At 44.9% G+C, this 26,906-nt stretch overlaps 3 protein-coding genes across 3 annotated transcripts; all 3 read right to left on the bottom strand.

The window, feature by feature from the left end:
* Positions 1-18,267: 18,267 nt before the first annotated feature.
* On the bottom strand, positions 18,268-21,603 carry LOC147455267 (uncharacterized). Its single transcript, XM_086514090.1, has one exon. It carries the CDS (start codon positions 20,333-20,335, stop codon positions 19,805-19,807), a length of 531 nt encoding a protein of 176 aa, XP_086370216.1. The 5' UTR covers positions 20,336-21,603; the 3' UTR covers positions 18,268-19,804.
* Positions 21,604-21,742: 139 nt separating this feature from the next.
* On the bottom strand, positions 21,743-24,111 carry LOC147455266 (uncharacterized). Its single transcript, XM_086514088.1, has one exon. The coding sequence runs from the start codon at positions 23,645-23,647 to the stop codon at positions 23,198-23,200; it is 450 nt and encodes a 149-aa protein (XP_086370214.1). The 5' UTR covers positions 23,648-24,111; the 3' UTR covers positions 21,743-23,197.
* A 132-nt stretch (positions 24,112-24,243) lies between these two features.
* On the bottom strand, positions 24,244-25,202 carry LOC147455265 (uncharacterized). The gene is made up of 2 exons (XM_086514091.1): positions 24,488-25,202; positions 24,244-24,394 (listed from the first exon to the last, which is right to left on the bottom strand). The coding sequence occupies exons 1-2, from the start codon at positions 24,688-24,690 to the stop codon at positions 24,244-24,246; spliced, it is 354 nt and encodes a 117-aa protein (XP_086370217.1). The 5' UTR covers positions 24,691-25,202.
* Positions 25,203-26,906: the final 1,704 nt, after the last annotated feature.

Here is a 26,906-nt window from a genome sequence, read left to right as displayed (position 1 = left end):
TGCAGACAATCAAAAAACTTGATCAATTTTAGAAAATCAACACTTTGAGTATCAATTACCTCCATAAGCTCTCGCCAAAGGTCTTTGTCGAGATTTTCCTTTAGATCATCCATCTTTCTCTTTACATCATGCATTTGCACCGCTAGCACGTACTGGCATCAAAAAGAAGCTTCCAAAGCTTCACAGTTCATCTTTTTCTCTGTCTGTAATCCATCAAACCACCGCTTTGCACTCCCATGAACCAGCAACAGGAAAATTTATACCGCACCTCCTTCCCTCGTCAACCTGTTTTCCAACACAATTAAGCCATACTCCTATAGCTGGGTTTTCACATCTTCCACCCCAAAAAAAGTAGAAAAATCCATCCAATCCATCTTGCACCGTATCTGCTCTTCAAAGTTTGAACTTCATCCACTTCAAAACCACAACTTCTTCTTCAAATTGGAGCAATCAGATAGCTCCTCAGGTGGGGCACCAGAAGATGGATAGGGAGAAAGGTGAACACACCCGAATCCCAAACACTCTGCCTTGCTATAGCCCACGATAATCACTACACCCCAATCCACTAGGGTTCACCTTCAAAACTCACACAATAGATAGCAATCCACACCGGTTACGATCGTGACACAGCACACACCGCTCTCTCTTTCTCTCTCACACACATAGAGCCCCGAGGAGGCACACAAATCTCCAACATCGGCATCAGCTTGTCGGAACAGAGCAAAGAGAAGAAGGTGGGAAAGGGGATGAAACATTATGATATGGCCTGTTTTAATTGCAGCAAAAAACATCATCTATAACACCATCAAAACCTGCTACAACAGCACCATCGATTCTACATCGATGAGCACAAAACTTCCTAGCAATTGACAGCCTCCCCTCCGTGCAACTCTCCTCATTGAGAGCGAAAGACAAAAACCCTTGGGAGCTCGGGCATGCCCCTTTGAACTCTCCTTCCTTGAGCCAAAATAACATCCCCTTCTCCTTCCTCCTCGGCTCTCTCCAAGAGCTCTCCTCAAAAAACCTCCCCAAAACTGCCAAAACGGGCCCCCCTTATGGGCGTGTGAGGCTTCCTCTCCATTTTTTTAGCTTCTCCATCTATTTTTAGCTTCTTCCCTTGCATGTGACGTGCCCCGTTGTGGCGGACTTGCCTTGGGTCCCAAGTAACACATGACTCACCCCTTGGGAGGGGCACTGACGGCCCCGTCGATGCTCTCCCACCTTCTCTTTTAAAAATGATTGTCCACATGGGGTGCAGGAACACTCCTCAGCGGGGTTGCACGTCAACCAGATACCGAGAGCTACAGTCAGCAGCCCTGTCTTGCCAGTACGCAATTGCACTCCTCACCACAATCGCCTGGACTGTTGCACCACTGCGCAACTCCTGTAGGCCTGCCATATCCACGCCATTCCAGGGAGAGCTCACTCCCTCTTATGTCATATGAAGCCTAGCAAGCACGCTACTCTGGGCACATGTGGGTTTATGCGGCATTTCCACGTGGTGGCGCCACAGGGGTATCCCCTCCAAATTCCTCCAAGGCCCAAAAAAGTTCACCACAAAAACCTCAAAAAAGACCCATTTTTCCTCGACTTCATACACCTACCATTCCCTGCTTGCAACTTCAATCACCAAGCAATTGAATCCCTATGCAATTCCCAATCCTTCACAAACTTTTGACTTTTTGTGCACTCCAACCGAGCCAATCAAAACAGGGAAAAATCACCAGCTACCATTCCGTCGAGAATTGTCGCCAACTTCCATTTTTTGACATCTTGCCGATCCAATGCCCGATTGACAAGCCATAACATCCCATGGCCTTTACTTGCCACGTAGAACACATACAATTCTTGGCGCAGCCCCAAAAGCATCACATGGGACATCTCGCGAGCGGCCAACCCAGCACAGACCTGGCCCCCAACAAAACTTTGACTATCCATATCTTGGCATCCATGATTCCAATCAACGATCTAAAAACATGGACAAGCTCCATAAATCAATCACTATACACCCATGGCTTCAGATTGGCTCTACGCACCTATCGTCACTTGGACTGTCCTTATTAGATCTGCAATCACTTCTAACTTCAAAGCCTCGTATCTTGCACACCGCGGCTCCGTTTGATGAGCCGTCTGGACATGTTCCTTCAGCACTTCAATCTCTACACATCTTGGCCAAAAACTATCTTCTTGGACATTCTTCAACTACCACCCTATGAGGCCTTATATCTAGAGACCTTTTAGCCTAGAAAACCACATAAAGTACACATCTCCACTGCCATGTGCCTGCACAAGCTCTCCCCATCTACTCAGAAGTGGATCCTCTTTGAAAGCCTTTGAACAATCCTCAATGAAGCCTTTTGAAGCTTTTGCCTTGATGCTCAAGAAAATCAGGCCTTGATTTTCTTCTTTGAAGATCGCTTTGCCTTTTGATGCTCCATGTTGAGATGCAAAGCCTTAAAGTTCACTTTTATTTTTGATGCTTACTGTAGTGGGAAATCCTCCTAAGTTGAGGCATGGTGCTAAGAGGCAGAGGACGAGATACAACTGAGGGCTCAGGGAAATGACCTGGAGCTTTGGGGAGTGCACAAGGGAAAAGGAACAGGAGCTCTACTCCTTAGCAAGAAGTAAAGGTCGATCGTGGGACTCGGTGCTCTATAGGGCCGGGCCGTGTGTGCAGGCGGGGTCAAACCTTCGGGTAGTGGGCAGGGGTAGGGTGAAGGCGTGAGGTAGCACACCAAAACATTTTGGTGCGTGTACGTGGAAAAGGGCCCAAAGGACCCACCTAGGCCTTAGTGCCAATTGAAATCCACAACTTCAAATCCACCCATGAGCATCTTTTCAAAAATAGCATTCGAACCTTGCCCCCACGGGCACGAGTTGACTCTACCTCGAATGCACTAGCCAAGTGGCCAACATCTTTAGTGTATGAAAAAGCAAGAACATGCCCAAACAAATATCCTTAAACTTGATTAGTGATATATGCAATTAAAAGAGAGATCAATTAGAGAATGCTAATATCAGCCAAAGCTCTTATACCACTTGTTGGATTAGGGTGGATCAACAAGACTAGCATTCATGGTGATAGCATTGCTTAATTCCACTAGTATTTAGAGAGAGAGAGAGAGAGAGAGAGAGAGAGTAGACACAAAACATAACTTGATTGTGATAAATTGACAAGATGCATACAATGATAATGGGTTAGAAATGTGTACAAGAAACTAGCTACTTATATAATAGCTGCTAGTGGCTAGATGCACCTCTTGAGGGTCACAGGTGCTTTTTCCCAAGGGTCAAGGGGCAACTCTCCAAAGGTCAAGAGTGGCTCCATAAAGTGTGGAAAAGCCATGCTAATTGGGATGCAAATTTGGACTCTTGTGCAACTCATCTGCCACATATGCTAAGTCATGTGCCCTCACATGCTTACTTTCTTACTAGACTGCTTACTGTACAAGAGACCATTCTCACACCAACTGTCGCCAAAGGCCACAAACCCAACAATCATGTGAAAAACTCCTAAGGGTCAAGTGCAAGGTCTCATGTTGCAGTTGGATATGCAAGAAAGGAAGCTTACAACAAAATACAAGTAAATGGAAAAGCTGCATTTAGCATATAGAATAAGTATTGAAAGATTGGAACAAGTGGAAGATACCATGATGAAATTTTGAGCAAATCCACTAGGTGGAATAGTCCCACAAGGGCCTTTAGCTAATGATGCCTTGATTAAAGAGTTGAAGACACATCTACAAATGGAATGGGTGTATAGGTTGACCCTCCTCAAAAAGTTTATGCAAAAGGAGGAGGTTTATAAGGACAAGAAATCTTTAGAGCTAAGGCATAAAGTAGACGAGCTGAAGAAGGTGCTAGCCACCAAAGAAGAGTTACCATAGATTTGGTCTCTCCTAGCTCCTCTTGATGTGCCATCTCAACTTTGACATTCCACCAATATGTGCCAATGTTTTCTAAAAAAGAAAGCAATAGGCAAATCTTTGACAGATGCCAATTTCATAGCTGCAAAAAAAAGTAAAGTGTGGGAATGAAGCACAACCTCTACAAGTGTCGTGTGAATCAAGGGGAAATGACCCTCTTAAGGTGGGTTCTCACTATCCTATTTACAAAGGGGAATAAGCCACTATGGCTCCTTTGTAAATAGGACAGTGAGAACCCACCCTAAGCCACTATCGCTCCTTTGTAAATAGGACAATGAGAACCCACCCTAAGGAGAATGAAGCACATCCTTTACAAATGTCGCGTGAAGCAAGGGGAAAGGCGAGCAAGGGTCACGCGAGGCGAGGGAAAGATCAGAAAGGGTCTTGAGCAAGGCAGAGGAAAGACTAATAGAGGCCACTACTCTGGAGCTAATATGGAGCTAGAAAGTGTCAAAGATCTTTTTTTAAAAGTTTATGGGTTGTCGATATGATTAGATGATGGGTTCATGGTTGAGTACTCCCAAGGGTGTGAGTTCAAATCCTCTTCCAAAACTTTTTAGAGTAAGCAAAATGGTAAGGTTGGAAGGGTGGGATCCAAGAGGAATCCGGTGTAGTATGTGCCCATGTTCCAAAGAAAATCCTTTTAAGGAAAATATTTCATAGTAGAAGCTGCAAAAAAATAAAATGGATGATGGCATGGAAATGGAGCCATTAAGACGATTAAAAGGCAGTTACCCATTGGTAATGGGGAGTGGACAATGGGGCAAGGGCTTGGTTGTGGAGGGCATGCTAGGAAATGCCTCCTTTTTTTAAGTAGGTGAGGTGCAATCCAAGAGCAAGAACAGCTCCACGTGGATTGTTTAGTGCAGCACATTGAATGTAGTAGCCACCATGTGTCAAGTTTGAATCCTAATCACCATTGGTGGTTTTGCTAGCCATTGTAGACAAATTAAAAGGGTGCATAGGAATTTGTATCGATTCCCATTAGTAAAATGGGAGTAAAGCCACTATGTGGTACCAATGGAAATAGACATTGCATGGGTGAGCACATCTAAAGCAGCTGTATAAATTGATCCAAATCACACTATACTAGGGCATACATCAATAGACCCATGTATAGTGGAGAAGAAAAAAATCAACTACAAGGAAAGATGAAAGTCAAAATGGACAAAGTCATCAAAGACTATCTCGAGTGGGAGAAGCAATGGATAGTGTACTCAATGGTTATTGTCTACTTGAAGCCAAAGGATCTAGCAAAGAAATACCATATGCCTACATTTCTACATCCACTCTTAAAAGTAGAGATAATTCTAATGAAGAAGTTCCTCTTGCCAAATTGCCAACCAAATGATCTTGGAGGATGTAAAGAGGTGCAACTATAAGATTGAAAAGGTTCCATGATTATGGAAAGTCAACCTAGATGGGTAGAGGTGCCTTCAAAAGCACCCACAAAATAGAATATTCTATACCTCAACTCGTCAAGAATTTCTGATCAAACCTACCTTCTATCCTATCAAACTTCCCTACAGTTGGGAAAACATTTACAACTTAGACACAACAAAAGACGTCAAAAAATCCAATACTTACTTTAGATTCTGAAAAAAAATCACTTATAAAAGAAGAGAGTTTTCCTTAAGAGAATTCTTTAGAGGAGACTAGAGGTTGTGCCTGGATGATTTCTTTACACATTCACTACAGTTCAGAAACATTTACAGCTAGATACAACAAAAGATGTCAAAGAATTCAATACTCACTTTAGATTGAGTAAATTTTCACTTATAAAAAGAGAGAGATTTTGTTAATTTTTAGAGGATACTAGAGGTTGTGCCTGGCTGATTTCTTTACACATTCGCTCAATTGGGAAACATTTATAGCCTAGACACAACAAAACATGTCAAAGAATCCAATACTACTTACTTTAGATTCAACAAAATTTTCACTTATAAAAAGAGAGGTTTTTCCTTAAGAGAATTCTTTAGAGGAGACTAGAGGTTGTGCCTGGCTGATTTCTTTACATATTTACACATTAGAACACTAAAAGCATGCACATAATCCAAAGAGAATACCACAATTAAATTTCAAAACTTGCTTGGAGCCGGTCCCCCTCCAAAAGGTCTTTGTATTATAATTCTCTCTCAAGCAAAGAGAGCTTTGATTACAACACAACTTGTGCTCTTGCAAAGCTTTTCTCAAACTAAGAAGATAGTGTTCTTCAAGATTCCATGGTGTAATCCTCCTTTCCAAGCCCTAAACACTCCAATGGGGAGAAAGAACTACTAGGTAAAAGGTAAATGAGAATGAAAGAAGTATTTTTCAAGTAAGAGAATTTTTACTTCGCATACACTTACTCCATGGGAAATCTCTTAGCATAGATTAGCATAATAGAATAGTAGAGATGATGAAGAAAAAAGTGATCTTTCACTTGCTTGGCTATTTTGCATCCATAGCCAAGCTCTTGAGCATAGACTTCATCGCTAGATCTCTCATTAAAGAGAGAGACAGAGAGAGAGAGAGAGAGAGAGAGTTTTCGTGGCCGCTCTTGACACTTGAGAGTGTGTGAATGAGGAGGAAGAGAGAAAAAATCCCAATGGGCCCTTACTTTTATGTCAGGCCAAGGGCTAGAGGGTAGGGCCCGACCTAGGGGAGTCAAGGACTTAGGCCAAGGGCCGGACTGAAGGTGTGGACAAGGGATCCAGCATTCAGTCTCCCCTCAGCCTTTCACTGGCATCCGAGCTTAGGGATGGAGGGGGGAAGGAGAAGGCTTGCATGTTCTTTTTGCATGGTCTCTCTCTCTCTCTCTCTCTCTCTCTCTCTCTCTCTCTCTCTCTCTCTCTCTCTCTCTCTCTCTCTCTCTCTCTCTCTCTCTCTCTCTCTCTCTCTCTCTCTCTCTCTCTCTCTCTCTCTCAGGCGGTTGAACCTACCATCACTGCAACAGGTTTTCTTTAAAAAATATTTTTTCTTTTTGATATCAAAAAGCATGATGTGGTTCCCATAGGCAGCGATGAACCTCTCCTCGCATGCATCGCCCACTCAAGGCATGCACATATTCTCCAGCTCTTTCAGGTCACTACATGCAAGGCATGTATAGCTCCATAGCCTGCACGAGCAAGGCATGTGTACCTACATAACCTGCAAGGCATACATGGTAGCAATCCACATACAATGTCATTGGCTAGATAGCTGCCTTTGAGTACGACTGATGGTATTCACTTTGAGGGTGGGATTTTGTAACATTTAATGGCCTAATAACATATGTGTAGCGGAAATTAGCATGAACATAGTGGGCATTTCATTAGAATAGATTCCTAATGAGAATTACAAGAGTGCTTGGGTGGAGAGAGCAACAAAAAGCATAACACCTAGTTAGATAGCATCGACTATACTTTCAAAAGAGAGAGAAATTAAGCTATTGACAACAGTTGAGGACCGGATTTGCATGGAGCCAGTCCCCCCTCCAAAAGGCTTTGTATTATGGTTTCTCCCATCAAGAGAGACATTGTACAATACAATTCTTTGTGTTCCTTCAAGACTAGCTAGTGCAATGCAGATGGAAGCTTCATACACCAAGCAAAACACTTAATCAAACACAACTTGAATTATACCTGTTCTCAGACCCAAGACCTCACACACCTTCGAAGATGGTGAGAGCTAGCAGGGTATGAGAGTAGATTGAGAGGAAGAAGGAGTATCTTACGAGAAAGATGTACATCTCCTCACATAATCACTCATATTAGCATAGCTTAGCTTAGTAATTAGCTTGGTAGAGGAGATGATCATGCATTGAAGCTTGGCTCTTGGTTGGATTTGCATCCACATGCCAAGAGAGTGTTGATGTAGGCTTCTATCTCACAAGCTTGGAGTAGGTGATGAGCTCTCCATTAAAGCTTGGGAGGAGATAGAGTATTCTTCCTTCACACATGGTCAAGTGTGAGTGTGTGTGTGTCAATGCCAAGCAAAAATCAGCCCCCTCTCTCTCTTGGGCGAGCCCTAGCTGCTAATTTGGTCTGGCTTTTGCCTCATTGGACCTCCCCAAGTCAAGCCAATAGGTATTAAGCAGCATAAGTGATAGCCTTCTGACATGTGTCCCCCTTTCCCCTTTTGTGAGAGCTTTAGGTAATTAAATAATTAAACTAAACTCTCATTGGACCCCTTTGTCTCCTGGCCAATAGAAATCAGGCAAGCCATGGGGCTTCTGAATGCTCATTGGACCCTTTGGGAGACTGCCCAATAGTCTTCTAGGAAACTTAATTCTCATTGGTTTCTTTTATTAAATGTTTTTAAATTAATTAAACTACATTTACTCTAGCTTAATTCTCATTGGTCCACTTCAAGGGTCTTCCAATAGGAATTGGGCACACTTTGTGGGCATCTGGCCTAGGGAGCTGACATGTGTCCCTCATTCCCTTTGTGTAAAGGGAGCCTGTGTGTGTGTGTGTGTGGCTTTCTCTCTCATCCCCTACCTTTGGGGCTCGCCCCCTCCCATGTAGGGATGTGCAAAGACTTTTAGGGCACACACAAAGCATCCAATTTTCCCTAGGGTTGACCTTTGGACACAACCTTTGAATTTTGGAACCTTAGCATTTTGGAAGTCTTAATGGGCTGAAACTTAGGGTCTTTTTTAGCCCATTGTTGCACATGGATCTTTTGCAGATGGCCCCCCCTTTGGATCCCTATTTTCCCTCCTTTGGATCCCTACTGTGGCCGGTCTGCTGGCTTAACCAATATTCTAGCTTTTTCTCCCTTGGCACTTCCCCACATTAAATGATCAGTTTAATATGAGAAAATCATTTAGGAGAATTAGATATTGATTATTATGACATTACCTCTCTCTTGAAATCATAGTCGTCCTCGACTATGGTGTAGAGAAGATAAAGCATATTCATGAGTCCTTTTCTTAGCGGGTAGAGGATCCCTATGTTACCCTACGACATCATTCCATAATGGATGACTAGTCCATTTGGCGCTTGAGAGCCTGAGGCTGCCGCAAGCATGTCTGCACATTAGTCCTATCAGTCTTCCATAGTAGAGTGACAAGCTCTACTTGGTGTTTGGGAGACGTCGTCTCCGCAAACTTGATCTAAGCATGCATACCACTTCATTTTTGTGCACAAATAAAGAAAAAGAGAGTCTTATAAGACAAAAATTTTGTTCATTTTTAACATTTTGTACATTTGCTTACTCTTGGGAAGCATTGTAAGCATGGACAAGGTTTAGGTTATCCCTTAATTGTATGCCTTGCATCCATCTAGCATCTTCGAAAGGATAATTCTTAAACTTAATAAGATATCATCGGATAGTCTTACCGCCTCTTAATACCTTGTCTTCATGTCGGAGAATGGACTTGGGCTGCAGCACCTCCTCTTGGTCCTCGATCTCCGGTGGGTCTTCAATAGTTGGTTCTTGAGGTGGCTCTCCTTTGTAAGGCTTTAATAGGCTCACATGAAAAGCATTGTGTATGAGCCAATGATTGGGTAACTTAAGTTGATAGGCCATCTCATTGATTGGCCTAAGAATCTGGAAGGGACCATAGTACCTTTTTGCTAGTTTAGCATAGTACTTTTGGTGGCTCGTAGGATTCTTGCCCGTCATGTGCCTTAATCGAGCCTTGGGAAACTTTAACAAGACCCAATCCTTTTCTTTAAAGTCTTGGGCTCTTCTGTGCTTGTCAGCAGCAGCCTTTTGCCTTTGCTGTGAGATAGAGATAGCATCCTTAATCTTTTGGAAAGATTCTTGTAGGTCTCGGCTATACTCATCTGCAGCGAAGATCTTCCCATGTACCTTAAGTAGAAAGGGACTTTTTGATCTTCCCTCAATTACCTCGAAAGGTGCTTTTCCTGTGGAAGTATGTACAATGTTATTGTAAGCATACTCTACTAAGGGTAAATACTTCTCCCATTGGGATCTTTGATCTACTTCCGTTACATAGGCTTTTAGTAGATCGAGAATGGTTAGGTTAGCTATTTCACTTTGGCCATCAGTTTGTGGATGATAGGCCGAAGAGAAGTTTAGCCTTGTTCCTAAATTCTCAAAGAGACCCTTCCAGAAATTACTGGTCATTCTAGGATCTCTATCCGACACTATGGACATTGGCAAGCCATGGTACTTGAAAATTTGTGAAATGAAGAGGGTTGCCATTTGATGGGCTTTGATAGTCTTTTTGACAGGTATAAAATGAGCTTGTTTACTGAACCTGTCTACTATCGTCCATATCCCCGTATTCCCATGGATAGACTTAGGCAATCCAAAGATAAAATCCATGGATATGCTCTTCCAAGGTGAATTAGGGATTGGCAAGGGTTGAAGCAATCCAGGTTGCTTCCCTCTATCAAATTTTGTCCTTTGACATACCACACATTTGGAAACATACTCTTGTATGTTCACTTTCATGGTAGGCCAATAGAAATATGTTTCAATTCCCTTTAAGGTAGACTAAATCCCTCTATGCCCCGCATATGGGGGAGCATGAGATTCATACATTGCTTTCTCACGTAGTGAGTTAGTAACGCATAGTCTATTGCCATAGAGAAGATAACCATCTTGTAAAGTAAATGGTTCTTCTTTCTTCCCTAATGCAAGGGCTGAAATCACATCTCTAAAATTGGAATCAATATCATACTCATCTATCATTGAAGATAGATCATTGTGAGTTGCTATGGAAACCGCATTCACTCTCGGTCGTCTTGAGAGTGCATCAGCTACTTGATTATGCTTGCCAGCAATGTGAGCAATATGAAAATGAAATTGCGAAAGGAAATTTGCCCACCTCATTTGTTTGTCAGAGAGCTTGGTCTGCGTCATGAAGTACTTAAGACTTTGGTAATCCGTTCGCAGAATGAAAGGAGTCCCCAATAAATAGTGCTTCCATGAGTCTAAGGCATGTAGAACTGCAAGGAGTTCTTTTTCATATATGCCTAGAGCTTGCTGAACAGGGTCAAGCCTTCGACTCTCATAGCCTATGGCGTGCCCTTCTTGGAGCAAAACAGCCCCAAGGCAATCACCACAAGCATCACATTGGACCTCAAATGGTTTTGAGAGATCCGGTAGTGTAAGCACAGGTTGAGAGATAAGCTTTTCGAAAGCATTGTTCTCCTTAGCAGACCATGTATACCTAACACTTTTCTTTGTTAGGTCATGTAATGGTCCCGCAATTTGTGAGAACTTTTCTATGAAGCGTCTATAGTATGCACACATACCTATAAAGCTTCTTAGTTCATGAAGATTCCTTGGTTTAGGCCATCCTTTTATTACCTCTAACTTGGATGGATCCATTTGGATACCATCTTGAGAGATAATGTGACCTAAATACTGAATCTCTTGCAAGAAAAATTCACTTTTCTTTCGATTAACATAAAGTTTATTCTCTCTTAAAACTTAAAATATTACCTGGAGGTGTTGCTTGTGTTCCTCCAATGAATTAGAGTAGATGATAATATCATCAAAGAACACTCCATTGAAGGTTTGATGAGGCCTGAACAGCTTCTCCATCAAGCGGTTGAATGTGGCCGGTGCATTGGTCAAGCCAAAAGGCATGACAATGTATTCGTAAAGACCAAATGTAGTACGAAATGCGGTCTTTACAATGTCTTGATCAACTATCCTTATTTGATGATAGCCACTTTTTAGGTCAATCCTACTGAAGTAGGTTGATCCTTGTAGCTTATCAAATAGGTCTTCTACCCGTGGGACGGGAAACCTATTCTTGATAGTGATCCTATTTAGTGCTCTATAGTCGACACACATACGATATGTGCCGTCTTTCTTTTGCACTAATAGCACAGGTGAGCAAAATGGAGATGAGCTAGGCCTAACCATGCCCTTCTCAACTAACTCATGCACTTGCCGCATAATCTCCTCTTGTTGAGCTTGAGAAACACTATAAGGAGGTTTGTTAGGCGGTGAACTTTCTGGAAGAAGTTCAATTGCATGGTCATCATTACCTCGTTTAGGAGGTAGCTCACAAGGGATGTCGTCAATAAAAACATCTTGAAACCCCTTGAGAAAATTGGATAACTCTAATTCCTTTTGGTTGCTTTTATTTTCTTTTGCTAAAGCATTAGGTTCATTTTGAGAATCTTTAACAAAAATCATGTACACGGAACTAGAGCTCTTTATTGACTTGTTGAAAGCTGGTGTATGTACAATGGGGATGGTGTTACCCATCTCCTTAGCATCTATATACATGTCTTTTTCCCTGAACTTAAAGGAGATTCTCCTTTCAGGAAATTTAACATCGGGAGCCAAGCGGTCAAACCATGGTGCCCCTAGGATTACATCCTCATGCTTGAGAGGAGAGATAAAGAAGTCCTCTTTGTCCACATAGCCTTGGACATGAAGCCTCAATTTCCGGATTAAGGGAGTGACTGAAGCTTCTTGCCCCTTGAAGGCACTGTCTGCGGGTAGGATATCTCCCATCTCGTAGGATTGTATGCCTAGCTTGGTGGCTAACTCCATAGATATGAAATTGTGAGTAGAACCAGGGTCAAAGAGAATAAAAGCATCATGTTTTCTTACCTTTCCCCAAGCATGGCATAGAGGAGATCCTTTGTGGTGAGTTTGGTGAATCTCCTCCTCTTGGATTTCAACCAAAGAAGCTCTAGGAGGATCTTGGCGGTTGTTCTTTTGGGGACAAGCGCGGTACGCATGCCCTTGTTCGCCGCACTTGAAACACCGGTTATCCTTACGATAACGCTCAAGCTCTTCAGGAGAGAGTTTATTCTTTCCTTTGTAAACTCCCTTCTCTTTAGCTTTGTTGGAATTGCCCTTAGGAGACTTTTGGACATTGTCCTTCCCCTTAGGCTCATTGGAACCCTTGTTTTCCGAGGGCTTATTATTTCTTTTACCCCCCGTTTGGAAATTGATTCGAGAGGCCACCATAGTATGGTGTATTACCGCCGATATTGTACGTGGCCTTTGGGAGTTGACATACTCCGCCATTTCTTCGGTTAAGCCCGCACAAAATTGTTGCTTTTGCTCTCCAAAATCCAACTTTTTGAAGACAGTGGCTTTGAGTTGTAGGTCCCAAAACTTGTCTACATATTTGTGGATGGATTCATTGGGAGAGAGCTTTAAGCTTCGCCATTCGGTGAGTACTTTGTCTTTGGCATCGGTGGCCAAAAACTGCTTCATAATGGAAGCTCTTAAAGCCTTCCATGTTCGTGGAGCTTCACCGTTGGCTCGTAGGCTAGACCACCATTATCTGGCGGACTTTTGAAAGTGCATAGCTACATGGCGTAGCTTAGAGGACTCCGTGAATCCCTCATCTCCAAACGCCGCATCGAATTGCTGGATAAAGGCCAAGACTTTGTCCGTAGCACCGAAGGTGCCATCATAGGTAAGGAAAGAGATGCTCTTCCCTCCCTCTTTGAATTTCTTCAGCTTGGACAACCTCTTCCATGCGGCATAGGATTTCCTATGGCCTCTTCTTTTTGATGGTTCAAAAGTTGCACCATCACTTTCTTCAGAAGGTGAAGAATTTGAAGAAGGTGGAGAAGAGGGTGACCTCTTTCTCGCCTTTTTCTTGTCTTGATCTTTGTCGTCTTCACCATAGCTTTCATAAAAGGAAGAGGATGAAGAAGATGGAGAAGAGGGTGTCCTCTTTCTCGCCTTTTTCTTCTCTTGCTTTTTATCATCCCTCTTTGAATTGTGGTGAGGAGAAGAATATGATGGTCTTCTCCGCTTTGGTGGTGATGGAGAGCGTTTAGCCCGCCGTCTTCGTGGAGCCATCTCCGCCGAGGTGGCGGGAGACTCGCTTCTTTCTAGTTCCTTCGGTGGAGGCTCTTGAGTTCTCTTTTGGGAAGGAGATGCATCATCAAGAAGTAAATTCTTGAGCCCTTCATATGGATTCTCTTCTTCTTCCCGAATCGGAGAGAGATCTCTTTTGGTAGTCTCACAAGGAGGCTTCCTAGGTGTTCTCTCGTCATGGTGATGAGCTTGGAGAATCCCGTGAGCACGGAGCTGCCGTTGCACTTCACTTTGGAGAGATGGATTGCCCATGGCTTGTTGAAGCCTAGAAACAAGATAGTTAACAAGCATTGAAGCATCATTAGTAGCTTGCTCATGAGCAAAATCAAAGTTATCAACATTAATTTCACTCTCTTTACTATTGTCAGCCATTCTAACAACTTTTAGGTGTAAACTTTTTAGGTATACTTTGGCACTTCAAGCCCTAGTTGCTACTCCTCTTTACCCCTTTAGAAAAAGCACTCAAGCTACTGTACCCGCGGCTCGAATACCATTAATTGCAAGGAATAGAAGAGAGGGTCTGTTGACACCAAGACAGCACCGGCTCCTGTCAAGCTTCTAATAGCTCAATAGTGGTTAAGCCGTAGGCAAGCCCCGTAGGACTCCACTATTAAGACCATAGCTCTCGACGGTGATGCCCCGTTAACTGCACAAAGGTAGGCGCACTGCAAGGCTAAAAAATCCCTATTCTACTTACTCACAGGCAATTAATAATACCAACCATTTGTAGCTAGCTTGAGGACCTCCCTTCTTGAGCAAGAAAGGAGAAACCTTGAGCTCTGATACCAATGTATCATTTAATGGCCTAATAACTTATGTGTAGCGGAAATTAGCATGAACATAGTGGGCATTTCATTAGAATAGATTCCTAATGAGAATTACAAGAGTGCTTGGGTGGAGAGAGCAACAAAAAGCATAACACCTAGTTAGATAGCATCGACAATACTTTCAAAAGAGAGAGAAATTAAGCTATTGACAATAGTTGAGGACCGGATTTGCATGGAGCCGGTCCCCCCTCCAAAAGGTTTTGTATTATGGTTTCTCCCATCAAGAGAGACATTGTACAATACAATTCTTTGTGTTCCTTCAAGACTAGCTAGTGCAATGAAGATGGAAGCTTCATACACCAAGCAAAACACTTAATCAAACACAACTTGAATTATCCCCGTTCTCAGACCCAAGACCTCACACACCTTCGAAGATGGTGAGAGCTAGCAGGGTATGAGAGTAGATTGAGAGGAAGAAGGAGTATCTTACGAGAAAGATGTACATCTCCTCACATAATCACTCATATTAGCATAGCTTAGCTTAGTAATTAGCTTGGTAGAGGAGATGAGCATGCATTGAAGCTTGGCTCTTGGTTGGATTTGCATCCACATGCCAAGAGAGTGTTGATGTAGGCTTCTATCTCACAAGCTTGGAGTACGTAGGTGATGAGCTCTCCATTAAAGCTTGGGAGGAGATAGAGTATTCTTCCTTCACACATGGTCAAGTGTGAGTGTGTGTGTGTGTCAATGCCAAGCAAAAATCAGCTCCCTCTCTCTCTTGGGCGAGCCCTAGCTGCTAATTTGGTCTAGCTTTTGCCTCATTGGACCTCCCCAAGTCAAGCCAATAGGTATTAAGCAGCATAAGTGATAGCCTTCTGACATGTGTCCCCCTTTCCCCTTTTGTGAGAGCTTTAGGTAATTAAATAATTAAACTAAACTCTCATTGGACCCCTTTGTCTCCTGGCCAATAGAAATCAGGCAAGCCATGGGGCTTCTGAATGCTCATTGGACCCTTTGGGAGACTGCCCAATAGTCTTCTATGAGACTTAATTCTCATTGGTTTCTTTTATTAAATGTTTTTAAATTAATTAAACTACATTTACTCTAGCTTAATTCTCATTGGTCCACTTCAAGGGTCTTCCAATAGGAATTGGGCACACCTTGTGGGCATTTGGCCTAGGGAGCTGACATGTGTCCCTCATTCCCTTTGTGTAAAGGGAGCCTGTGTGTGTGTGTGTGTGGCTTTCTCTCTCATCCCCTACCTTTGGGGCTCGCCCCCTCCCATGTAGGGATGTGCAAAGACTTTTAGGGCACACACAAAGCATCCAATTTTCCCTAGGGTTGACCTTTGGACACAACCTTTGAATTTTGGAACCTTAGCATTTTGGAAGTCTTAATGGGCTGAAACTTAGGGTCTTTTTTAGCCCATTGTTGCACATGGATCCTTTGCAGATGGCCCCCCCTTTGGATCCCTATTTTCCCTCCTTTGGATCCCTACTGTGGCCGGTCTGCTGGCTTAACCAATATTCTAGCTTTTTCTCCCTTGGCACTTCCCCACATTAAATGATCAGTTTAATATGAGAAAATCATTTAGGAGAATTAGATATTGATTATTATGACAGATTTGAACCCATACCCTTTGTGATATGAACCTTAATATGGTGGCTTCAACCACCTCTGCCACGGCGACATGTAATCTCTGAAGGAGAATCAAGTCGCATTCATCTTTACTCCCTAAACGAGAATCAAGACTGGACATTGGCAAACTTCATTCATTTTGCAACCTTAATATGGATGACTTTGACTTTGCACATCCCAATGATCGGGTTGCACCAGTTGCACAAGGCTTGCAAGCGTTGCATCTTGGCCATCAAGCTTGCTTGCTCTTCTGGCAAAAGAGCAAGTCGAAGGGTCAGCTCCACGGGGTCGGGTGAGGGGGCTTCTAAGGAGTCCCTCTATGATGGAGCAGGGGCCACCATTTAGTGTCTGCTGCTCGTAGATAAAAGTGCAACGGCAAGAGGCAAGGATAATGGTGCGAATGCAGGTACACTTACAATAGCTCACAAGCAAAATTAGCGGTGGGGGAGGAGGGGAATGTTTGAGAGAAATGGGGTGTGGGGGGGAGAGGGCTGAACATCACGCAAGCAAGGCAGGGCGCAACTCACAGGCTGGAACAACGTGTAAACAGGGGTAGGTGGGGCAGTTCTCGGCAAGAGTTGGTGCGCAGCAACACGAGGGAGGAGGGGGGGAGATGAAATTGATGGTGAGGGGGGGAGGAAGGTGCACGCGAGGGGGGAGTGTGCGGAAGCAACAATGAGCCGTACGCTCGAGTTCCAATTTTCTTGCCCTTCTCAATAGTCAAAGTCGCTTTCTTGGCGAAATAGTCGAACACGGCGTTGTTCTTGTGGTACCAAGGGATTTCTAGGAGGACGTCACACCCTTCCAAAGGCATGATGTAAAAGTCCTCATGCCCTAAATACCCCTGACAATGCAAACAAAGTTTGCCAATGACAGGTGTAATGGAAACTTCCCGTGCGGGTGCCGCTAGAACTGGATTCGTCGGTGGCTCTATCCTGTTGGGCGAAATCTCAAGTCGATCCGCCAATTCGGGTGAAATGAAGTTGGCCTTGGCTCCTTCATTAAAGAAGATGAGGGCTTCCTGATCTTTTACTTTGCCCCATGCGCGGCAAAGTTTTGTACTTTCGTCCATCTGACTCGGGTACCCGATCCCCATGCAATCCGATACCAGTCCTGCTTTCATCTTACCTTTTCTGCAATGTTCTTCTGCTGCTCTAGAACTCTCTGGCCTTTCTTCTGATTGTCCTCATTGTTCCCTTTTGCAAAACTTTGTGGAGATGTGTCCTTGTTCCCCGCAACCAAAAACTTCCTCTCTTTGAGATAGTCAGCTCTCAGTTCTGTAGTCAATCGGGGTCGTTGGAAAGGGGGAAATGAGAAAACACCCAGCACACTAATTGAATGCCTCTCTATAGCCCAATGATTCCACATCACCCCTATCCCCTAGAAAAAACACACCTCGATACACAATATGCAATTTGACTGTTGTCCATGTACATACCCAACCAACCTTAGGTGTGTGCACCCGGCCACAAAGCATGCACTCAATTATCTTAACCTTTGACTCCTCAAAGCACCATATATTCACATATAAGAAATCACAACAAGCAATCTCAACCCCTTCAAACACGTCAAAACTATTAATAGACTCAAGCTTTCCCTCTAACCATCATACTCAAGATACCCACCACAACCATATGGGAAGCACTTGCTCAATCAACACTGACTAGAAGCACACATGCATTGATGCACCATTGAACACAGAAGCAAGAGAGAAAGCTAACATTGGTTTCGGAAAAGACCAAAAAAAATCATGACAAAATGTTCCGATAAGGGATCCACAATGGTGGTCCTTCAAAGATGTTAATGATACTCTTCTTTCAATGCTTTTCCGATTTGCTGCAGCCTACCTCCTTGCCATTTGCCACAGACTTCAACTATGGCTCTTGGCCTTTCTTGATTTCGGCATCCTCCTAGCTCGCCCTTATTATCTTGCGACCGACGGACCGCCTCTTGCTCTGGAAGCAACCACTTGATGGTTCTCTTGCATGCACTCTCCACCTTGGCCTCCGTTCTCGGCTACTGCATGTGACACACCACCATGATCTCCTGCCCTTAAGTTAACGCTCCCAAGAGCTTCTCCTTTGTAACTCTCGGCCTTCTGCCAGCCCGCCACCTCAGATGGCACCTCTTCTCGCGATCTTTTTTCACGCTTTGACGGCCCTGTCTTGGTCTCCTGCTTACGGCAAGACGGCCCCCTCTCCTTTGCACCGCTGGCCCTGCTCGCTCCTCTCCCTGCAATCGACTGGCTGTACACAGGCCCTTGCCACCTCACCTCATTGGCCACAGCCCTCTGCTCTCCTGTGATGCTCACAACAACTCCCGCTAGGCCTGCTCACCTCAGCCCCGACTTCATTCCTCTCGCCAGCCCTGTAACCGACCCCCGCTCTCGATGGCGGCCTCCATCCTGGCATGCCACCCCGTGGCTCTCACCTCCTTTGTAGAACTCCTCCCTTCCCGCTACTGATGGCGTCCTCCTGTATTCAACTGGCCGCCCTTTGTGGCGCCTCAACGGCCGTCCACCTCTGCATGCTACCCGATATGGCACCCCTCTCATGCCAACCTCCAAGTGGCGTTCCTTGCCTTCAAGCACTCCCAATCTCCAGCACGTCAGCCCGCCATGCTTACCTCCCCCCTGTCGAGCCTTCCATCACCACAACCACTTGGCGGTTTCCATTTCTGGCAGCGCTCACTTCTATTCCTGTAGTTCGTTTTTTTTTTCTCCTTTATTAATAGCTTCTAAAAACTTTGGGTTTGGCCCCCTTTCACACGGTCACGGATGATGACCGTACTGAACGACTAAAAGTGTCTATCATCTGCAATGATGACTCATCGGCGATGCACTGAGCTTGAGCTCCTCCCAAGATCTCCAAACTCGAAGCAGTAAAGGCCGAGCCACAAAGCTCATCGAAGGCTACACTTTAAGCATCGCTAAACATTCCGACAAGCCGAGTATAAAACCATCATTGACCTGCAACTCACCATATCTGGCATACACACCATAGTCACTCTTGTTTCAATCTGCACCGATCAAATGCATCATCACTCTCCCATCAACCTGCACACCTCCAAGAACATGCTTCGGGCCTTCTCTCTCGGTCGAGAGTGTTTGGCTGTACCATCATTGCCCAACCCCTCGTTGAGCATTTATGCTCAACCATAGTATTATTTAGGTAAAAGAAGATTGTATAGAGAGAATGACATAAAATAGCTACATAGACTGCATAAGAAAAATGATAATATTGTGTCTATATAGATAGGAGAGAGAGAAAGAGAAAATCATCTGCTACTGCAATCATCTGCCAGGATCAAATGGAAAGCTGAAAGCTTCCCCGAGCATGGCATAGAGTCCACCACGATAAAAAACAAAACAATGGCCGTGGACATCCACCTATAAAGCATGCATCTTCAAGCCTTCCTTTGCACTTGTAGGCCAATAGACACGCCACCCTTCCAGCTCTTCATAGCATGGAGCTTCATCACCCTGCATCCATAATCATTGCTACCAACCATAAGCATGCTTTTGATCACTTGAAGCACCTGTACCATAAGCAGATTCTGCTAGAGAACCCTCCATAGTATAGTCTTCTTCAAAAAAACCTCGCCACTGAGACAAAAATACCTGTAAAGCAACCTCCAATAACACATGTATCGATAGCATCACATAAAATAGCAAGACCCTGCCATTTGCCTCCACCTGTTTCATAGCCCCACCTGTTGCATAGCCAAGCAAACCTAATCCCTTTGCAAACCTGTATCCAACCCCTCTATAAATGGCTCCAAGGCCACCTTTTCATACTCAAGAGTATGACCTGCTCGAGCTTCAACCTTTTCACCAAATACCTCATCTCCTGCAAGGTTGGTGGCACCTTCCTCTTTGCATGGAGCCTCACTCTCATAGCCTGCACCCGTATCAGTTTTCCTAGAGTCATCTTCCCGAGCTGACTCTCCACGGCCACACACAAACTCTAAAACTTCAAAGTACACCTCTACATGCTCACCAAGGCAAGGTTGCCCCACCCCCTGCATAGGCAAATCACTTCGACATACCTCTGTTTCTGATTCCCACTCCTGCAAGTTATCCTTTGAAACCTGCTCTTCAATCAAATTGGATGCACAATCAAACCATACCTCTTCCTCCAATAGGGACTCACCATCACACAACATTTGATAGGGTTGCTCGACTGGCAGATTCACACAAGGTGAAACACTATACTTCTCTTCGACCTTTAGCTGGCTAGAAGGCAACTCGCATACATTGTTCATCACTTCATCCACATAAAAGACATCATAAGTTTCATACCTAGAAGACAGGGATTTTGTCTCCCATGTAGCATCTGTATCCAAACTACTTCTAGAGCTAGGAGAGCTGTCGGATTCCTCTTTTGAACTTGTCAATTCTTGGACCACTACTACCTACCTCGTTGCTGGTTCTGGAACCAACACTTATCCTTTAGGATCTTCTATCACCTCGTCCTCTTGAGGAAGCAAACTGGGTGGCACCCTGAACATACCTCTCTCCACCTTTTGAGACCTAGTTGGCACTTGTTCTACTTCCTCTAGCCTGGCATGAGCTTCACGTGCTTTGATCACATTCATATCAAAAAAAAAAGTGCTTTTACCTCTTGATGCTCATCAATTTTTTTGGGCTTAGATCCACTTGCTACTGTGACTGCCGACTGTAGCAATCTTGCCTCCATCTTCTTCTTCATCTTTCGACTCTTTGCTCTGGCAACTTGGACAGCTTCATCAAAGGTCTTTAGATCTTTATAGTCCACTTTTTGACGAACATAGGGATGCAAGCAAGATAGAAACCTCTCTCGCTTAAAATATCCCGCATTGGTTGCTTGGGTAGCAGCCACAAAATCCCCCCAATAGGCTTCAAATCTATCAACAAAAGCATCAAAATTTGCACGTACATCCTACTGCAAACCTTTAAGCTTTGCATCTGCTTCCAAAGCAGACACCACCTTTCGATACCTTTGTAAAAAGTGGTCTCGAAATCTGATCCAAGTCTGCTTGTGCACATCTTCTAAAGCATCGAACCAAGCTTTTGCTTTACCTTGCAGCACCAAAGGTAGAGTCTGGAGCTTTGCTTCATCACCTGGCATATACAATACTATCAGCATAAATAGCTCAAAATTGGCTATCCAGTTGTCTGCATCTTCATCTCCTTTGAAGACTAGACCAAACTCCTGCTTCATCTTGATTCACGAACACTTTGTTAGGAAGCAATCGGTGGATCCTTAGTGGGGACACCACAAGATGGAAAGGGGAAAATGGGAAAACACCCAGCACACTAATTGAATGCCTCTCTATAGCCCAGTGATTCCACAACACCCCTATCCCCTAGCAAACACACACCTCGATACACAATCTGCAATCCGACTGTTGTCCACCGACTGTTGTCCATGCCCATATCCAACCAACCTTAGCTGTGTGCACCCGGCCACAAAGCATGCACTCAATCATCTTAACCTTTGACTCCTCAAAGCACCATATATTCACATATAAGCAATCACAACAAGCAATCTTGACCCCTTCAAAACACCTCAAAACTATTGTTAGATATACTCAAGATACCCACCACAACCATATGGGAAGCACTTGCTCGATCAACACTGACTAGAAGCACACATGCAGAAATGCACCATTGAAGACAGAAGCAAGAGAGAAAGCAAACATTGGTTTGGGAAAAGACCAAAACAATATCATGACAAAATGTCCCGATAAGGGATCCACAATGGTGGTACTTCAAAGATGTTAATGATACTCTTCTTTCAATGCTTTTCCGATTTGCTGCAGCCTGCCTCCTTGCCACAGACTTCAACTATGGATCTTGGCCTTTCTTGATTTCGGCATCTTCATAGCTCACCCTTATTATCTTGCGATCGACGGACCGTCTCTCTCTCTGGAAGCAACCACATGATGGTTCTCTTGCATGCACTCTCCACCTTGGCCTTCGTTCTCGGCTACGGCATGTGATACACCACCATGATCTCCTGCCCTTAAGTTAACGCTCCCAAGAGCTTCTCCTTTGTGACTCTCGGCATTTTGCCAGTCCGCCACCTGAGATGGCGCCTCTTCTGGCTATCTTTTTTCATGCTTTGACGGCCCTGTCTTGGTCTCCTGCTTACGGCAAGACGGCCCCCTCTCCTTTGCACCGCTGGCCCTGCTCGCTCCTCTCCCTGCAATCGACTGGTTGTACACAGGCCCTCGCCACCTCACCTCATTGGCCGCAGTTCTTTGCTCTCCTGTGATGGTCACAACAACTCCCCCCCGGAGTGCTCACCTCAGCCGCGACTTCATTCCTCTCGGTTTCTGCTAGTCCTCTAATCGACCCCCGCTCTCGATGGCGGCCTCCATCCTGGCATGCCACCCCGTGGCTCTCACCTCCTTTGTAGAACTCCTCCCTTCCCGCTACTGATGGCGTCCTCCTGTATTCAACTGGCCGCCCTTTGTGGCACCTCAACGGCAGTCCTTCCTCATTCGTCCACCTCTGCATGCTACCCGATATGGCACCCCTCTCATGGCAACCTCGAAGTGGCGTTCCTCGGCTTCAAGCAGCCCTCAATCTCCAGCACGTCAGCCCGCCATGCTTACCTCCCCCCTGTCGAGCCTTCCATCCCCCCAACCACTTGGCGGTTTCCCTTTCTGGCAGCGCTCACTTCTATTCCTGCACTTCGTTTTTTTTCTCCTTTATTAATAGCTTCTAAAAACTTTGGGTTTGGCCCCCTTTCACACAGTCACAGATGGACAAAACGTACTGAACGACCAAAAGCGTCCATCATCTGCAATGATGACTCATCGGCGATGCAGTGAGCTTGAGCTCCTCCCAAGATCTCCAAACACGAAGCTGTGAAGGCCGAGCCACAAAGCTCATCGAAGGCTACACTTTAAGCATCACTAAACATTCCGACGAGCCGAGCATAAAACCATCATTGACCTACAACTCACCGTATCTGGCATACACACCATAGTCGCAGTTGTTCCAATATGCACCGATCAAATGCATCATCACTCTCTTATCAACTTGCACACCTCAAAGTACATGCTTCGGGCCTCTCTCTCTGGGTCGAGTGTTTGCCTGTACCATCATTGCAAGACCCTGCCATTTGCCTCCACCTGCTACATAGCCAAGCAAACCTGATCCCTTTGCAAACCTATATCCAAACCCTCTATAAATGGCTCCAAGGCCACATTTTCATACTCAAGAGTATGACTTGCTCGAGCTTCAACCTGTTCACCAAATACCTCATCTCCTACAAGGTTGGTGCCACCTTCCTCTTTGCATGGAGCCTCACTCTCATAGGTTGCACTTGTATCAGTTTTCATAGAGTCATTTGCCGGAGCTAACTCTCCAAGGCCACACACAAACTCTGACACTTCAAAGTACACCTCTAGATGCTCACCAAGGCAAGGTTGCCCCACCCCCTGCATAGACAAATCACTTCGACATACCTCTGTTTCTGCTTCCCACTCCTGCAAGTCATCCTCAGAAACCCGCTCTTCAATCAATCTGGATGCACAATCAAACCATACCTCTTCCTCCAATAGGGACTCACCATCACACGACATTGGATCGGGCTACCATCACACGACATTGGATACGGCTGCTCGACTGGCAGATTCACACAAGGTGAAACACTATACTTCTCTTCGACCTTTAGCTGGCTGGCTGGCAATTCACATGAATTTTTCATCACTTCATCCACATAAAAAACATCATAAGTCTCATACCTAGAAGACATGGATTCTGTCTCCCATGTAGCATCTGTATCCAAACTACTGCTGGAGCTAGGAGAGTTGTCGGACTCCTCTTTTGAACTTGTCAATTCTTGGAACACTGCTACCTTCCTCGTTGTTGGTTTTGGAACCAACACTTCTCCTTTAAGATCTTCTATCACCTCATCCTCTTGAGGAAGCAAACTGGGTGGCACCCTGAACATACCTCTCTCCACCTTTTGAGACCTGGTTGGCACTTGTTCTACTTCCTCTAGCTTGGCATCAACTTCACATTCTTTGATCACATTCATATCAAAAAAAGAAAGGGCTTTTACCTCTTGATGCTCATCAATTTGTTTGGGCTTAGATCCACTTGCTACCGTGACTTCCGACTGTAGCAATCTTGCCTCCATCTTCTTCTTCATCTTTCGACTCTTTGCTCTGGCAACTTAGACAGCTTCATCAACGGTCTTTGGATCTTCATAGTCCACTTTCTCACAAACATAGGGATGCAAGCAAGATAGAAACCTTTCCGGGTTAAAATATCCTGCATTGGTTGCTTGGATAGCAGCCACAAAATCCCCCCAATAGGCTTCAAATCTATCAAAAAAAGCATCAAAATTTGCACTTACGTCATGCCGCAAACCTTTAAGCTTTGCATCTGCTTCCGAAGCAGACATCACCTTTTGATACCTTTGTAAAAAGTGCTCTCGAAATATGATCCAAGTCTGCTTGTGCACATCTTCTAAAGCATCGAACCAAGCTTTTGCTTTACCTCGCGACACCAAAGGTAGAGTCTGGAGCTTTGCTTCATCACCTGTCATCTGCAATACTGTCAGCATAAATAACTCAAAATCGGCTATCCAGTCATCTACATCTTCATCTCCTTTTAACATTGGACCTGATTCATGAACACTTTGTTAGGAAGCAATCAGTGGATCCTCATTGGGGGACCCACAAGATGGAAAGGGGGAAATGGGAAAACACCTAACACACTAATTGAATGCCTCTCTATAGCCCAGTGATTCCACAACACCCCTATCCCCTAGCAAACACACACCTCGATACGCAATCTGCAATCCGACTGCTGTCCATGCCCATACCCAACCGACCTTAGCTGTGTGCACCCGGCCACAAAGCATGCACTCAATTATCTTAACCTTTGACTCCTCAAAGCACCATATATTCACATATAAGCAATCACAACAAGCAATCTTGACGCCTTCAAACACCTCAAAACTATTGGTAGACTCAAGCTTTCCGGCTAACCATCATACTCAAGATACCCACCACAACCATATGGGAAGCACTTGCTCAATCAACACTGACTAGAAGCACACATGCACTGATGCACCATTGAACACAATGCACCATTGAACACAGAAGAAAGAGAGAAAGCTAACATTGGTTTGGAAAAAGGCCAAAACAATATCATGACAAAATGTCCGGATAAGGGATCCACAATGGTGGTACTTCAAAGATGTTAATAATACTCTTCTTTCAATGCTTTTCCGATTTTCTGCAGCTTGCCTCCTTGCCATTTGCCACAGACTTCAACTATGGCTCTTGGCCTTTCTTGATTTCGGCATCCTCATAGCTCGCCCTTATTATCTAGCCACCGACGGACCGCGTCTTGCTCTGGAAGCAACCACTTGATGGTTCTCTTGCATGCACTCTCCACCTTGGCCTCCGTTCTTGGCTACTGCATGTGAAACACCACCATGATGTCCTGCCCTTAATTAACGCTCCCAAGAGCTTCTCTTTGTAAGTCTCGGCCTTTTGCCATCCCGCCACCTCAGATGGCACCTCTTCTGGCTATCGTTTTTTATGCTTTGACGGCCCTGTCTTGGTCTCCTGCTTACGGCAAGACGGCCCCCTTTCCTTTGCAGCACTGGCCCTGCTCGCTCCTCTCCCTACAATCGACTGGCTGTACACAGGCCTTCGCCACCTCACCTCATTGGCCGCAGCCTTCTGCTTTCCTTTGATGCTCACAACAACTCCCCCAAGGCTTGCTCACGTCAGCCCCGACTTCATTCCTCTCGGATTCTGCCAGCCCTGTAACCGACCCCCGCTCTCAATGGTGGCCTCCATCCTGGCATGCCACCCCGTGGCTCTCACCTCCTCTGAAAACTCCTCTCTTCCCACTATTGATGGCCTCCTCGTCTATTCAACTGGCCGCCCTTTAGGGTGCCTCAACGGCAGTCCTTCCTCTGTCGTCCACCTCTGCATGCTACCCGATATGTCACCCCTCTCATGCCAACCTCCAAGTGGTGTTCCTTGCCTTCAAGCAGCCCCTAATCTCCAGCACGTCAGCCTGCCATGCTTACCTCCCCCTTGTTGAGCATTCCATCCCCCCAACCACTTGGCGGTTTCCGTTTCTGGCAGCGCTCATTTCTATTCCTGCAGTTCGTTTTTTTTTCTCCTTTATTAATAGCTTCTAAAAACTTTGGGTTTGGCCCCCTTTCACACAGTCACAGATGGACAAAACGTACTGAACGACCAAAAGCGTCCATCATCTGCAATGATGACTCATCGGCGATGCAGTGAGCTTGAGCTCCTCCCAAGATCTCCAAACACGAAGCTGTGAAGGCCGAGCCACAAAGCTCATCGAAGGCTACACTTTAAGCATCACTAAACATTCCGACGAGCCGAGCATAAAACCATCATTGACCTGCAACTCACCGTATCTGGCATACACACCATAGTCGCACTTGTTCCAATCTGCACCTATCAAATGCATCATCACCCTCCCATCAACCTGCACACCTCCAAGTACATGCTTCGGGCCCTCTCTCTGGGTCAACAGTTTTGCCTGTACCATCGTGCATCCTTCTTTTTTTGGGAGTTCTTCTTCTTTCTATTGTCGTTTGTCGATGTCTGTCCAGTCCTTTGTGTCAAAACTTCATTAGTGGGGTAGGTCAAGCTACCCGAATGTATCGCAAATCCCCGCGTAGCATATCCCATCAGTTGTTGTATGGACTTGGACTTTTGCTCAAGGAAATAATCTCGGATCTCTCGAGAGAGTCCACAACAAAACTGCTCAATCTTCTCTTTGAAAATGACCTTCTTAAACGGAGAGGTCGGTAGAAAAGAATCCCATATGCATCCAAAG

The sequence above is a fragment of the Adiantum capillus-veneris genome, chromosome 6 (genome assembly GCF_014529385.1).
Source record: "Adiantum capillus-veneris isolate H3 chromosome 6, ASM1452938v2, whole genome shotgun sequence".
Taxonomy (NCBI): domain Eukaryota; kingdom Viridiplantae; phylum Streptophyta; class Polypodiopsida; order Polypodiales; family Pteridaceae; genus Adiantum; species Adiantum capillus-veneris.
The sequence above is the reverse complement of the archived record's forward strand: the minus strand, read 5'-3'. Positions and strand labels throughout refer to the sequence as shown.

Bases quoted from the DNA above. Each gene is read 5' to 3' on its own strand.
- LOC147455265 (XM_086514091.1), bottom strand. From the start codon at position 24,690: ATGTTAAAAGGAGATGAAGATGTAGATGACTGGATAGCCGATTTTGAG. The intron at 24,395-24,487 runs GTATCAAAAGGT...TTTTTTTGATAG, and splicing joins CGAGAGCACTTTTTACAAAG to ATTTGAAGCCTATTGGGGGG.
- LOC147455267 (XM_086514090.1), bottom strand. From the start codon at position 20,335: ATGAACAATGTATGCGAGTTGCCTTCTAGCCAGCTAAAGGTCGAAGAG.
- LOC147455266 (XM_086514088.1), bottom strand. From the start codon at position 23,647: ATGTCGTGTGATGGTGAGTCCCTATTGGAGGAAGAGGTATGGTTTGAT.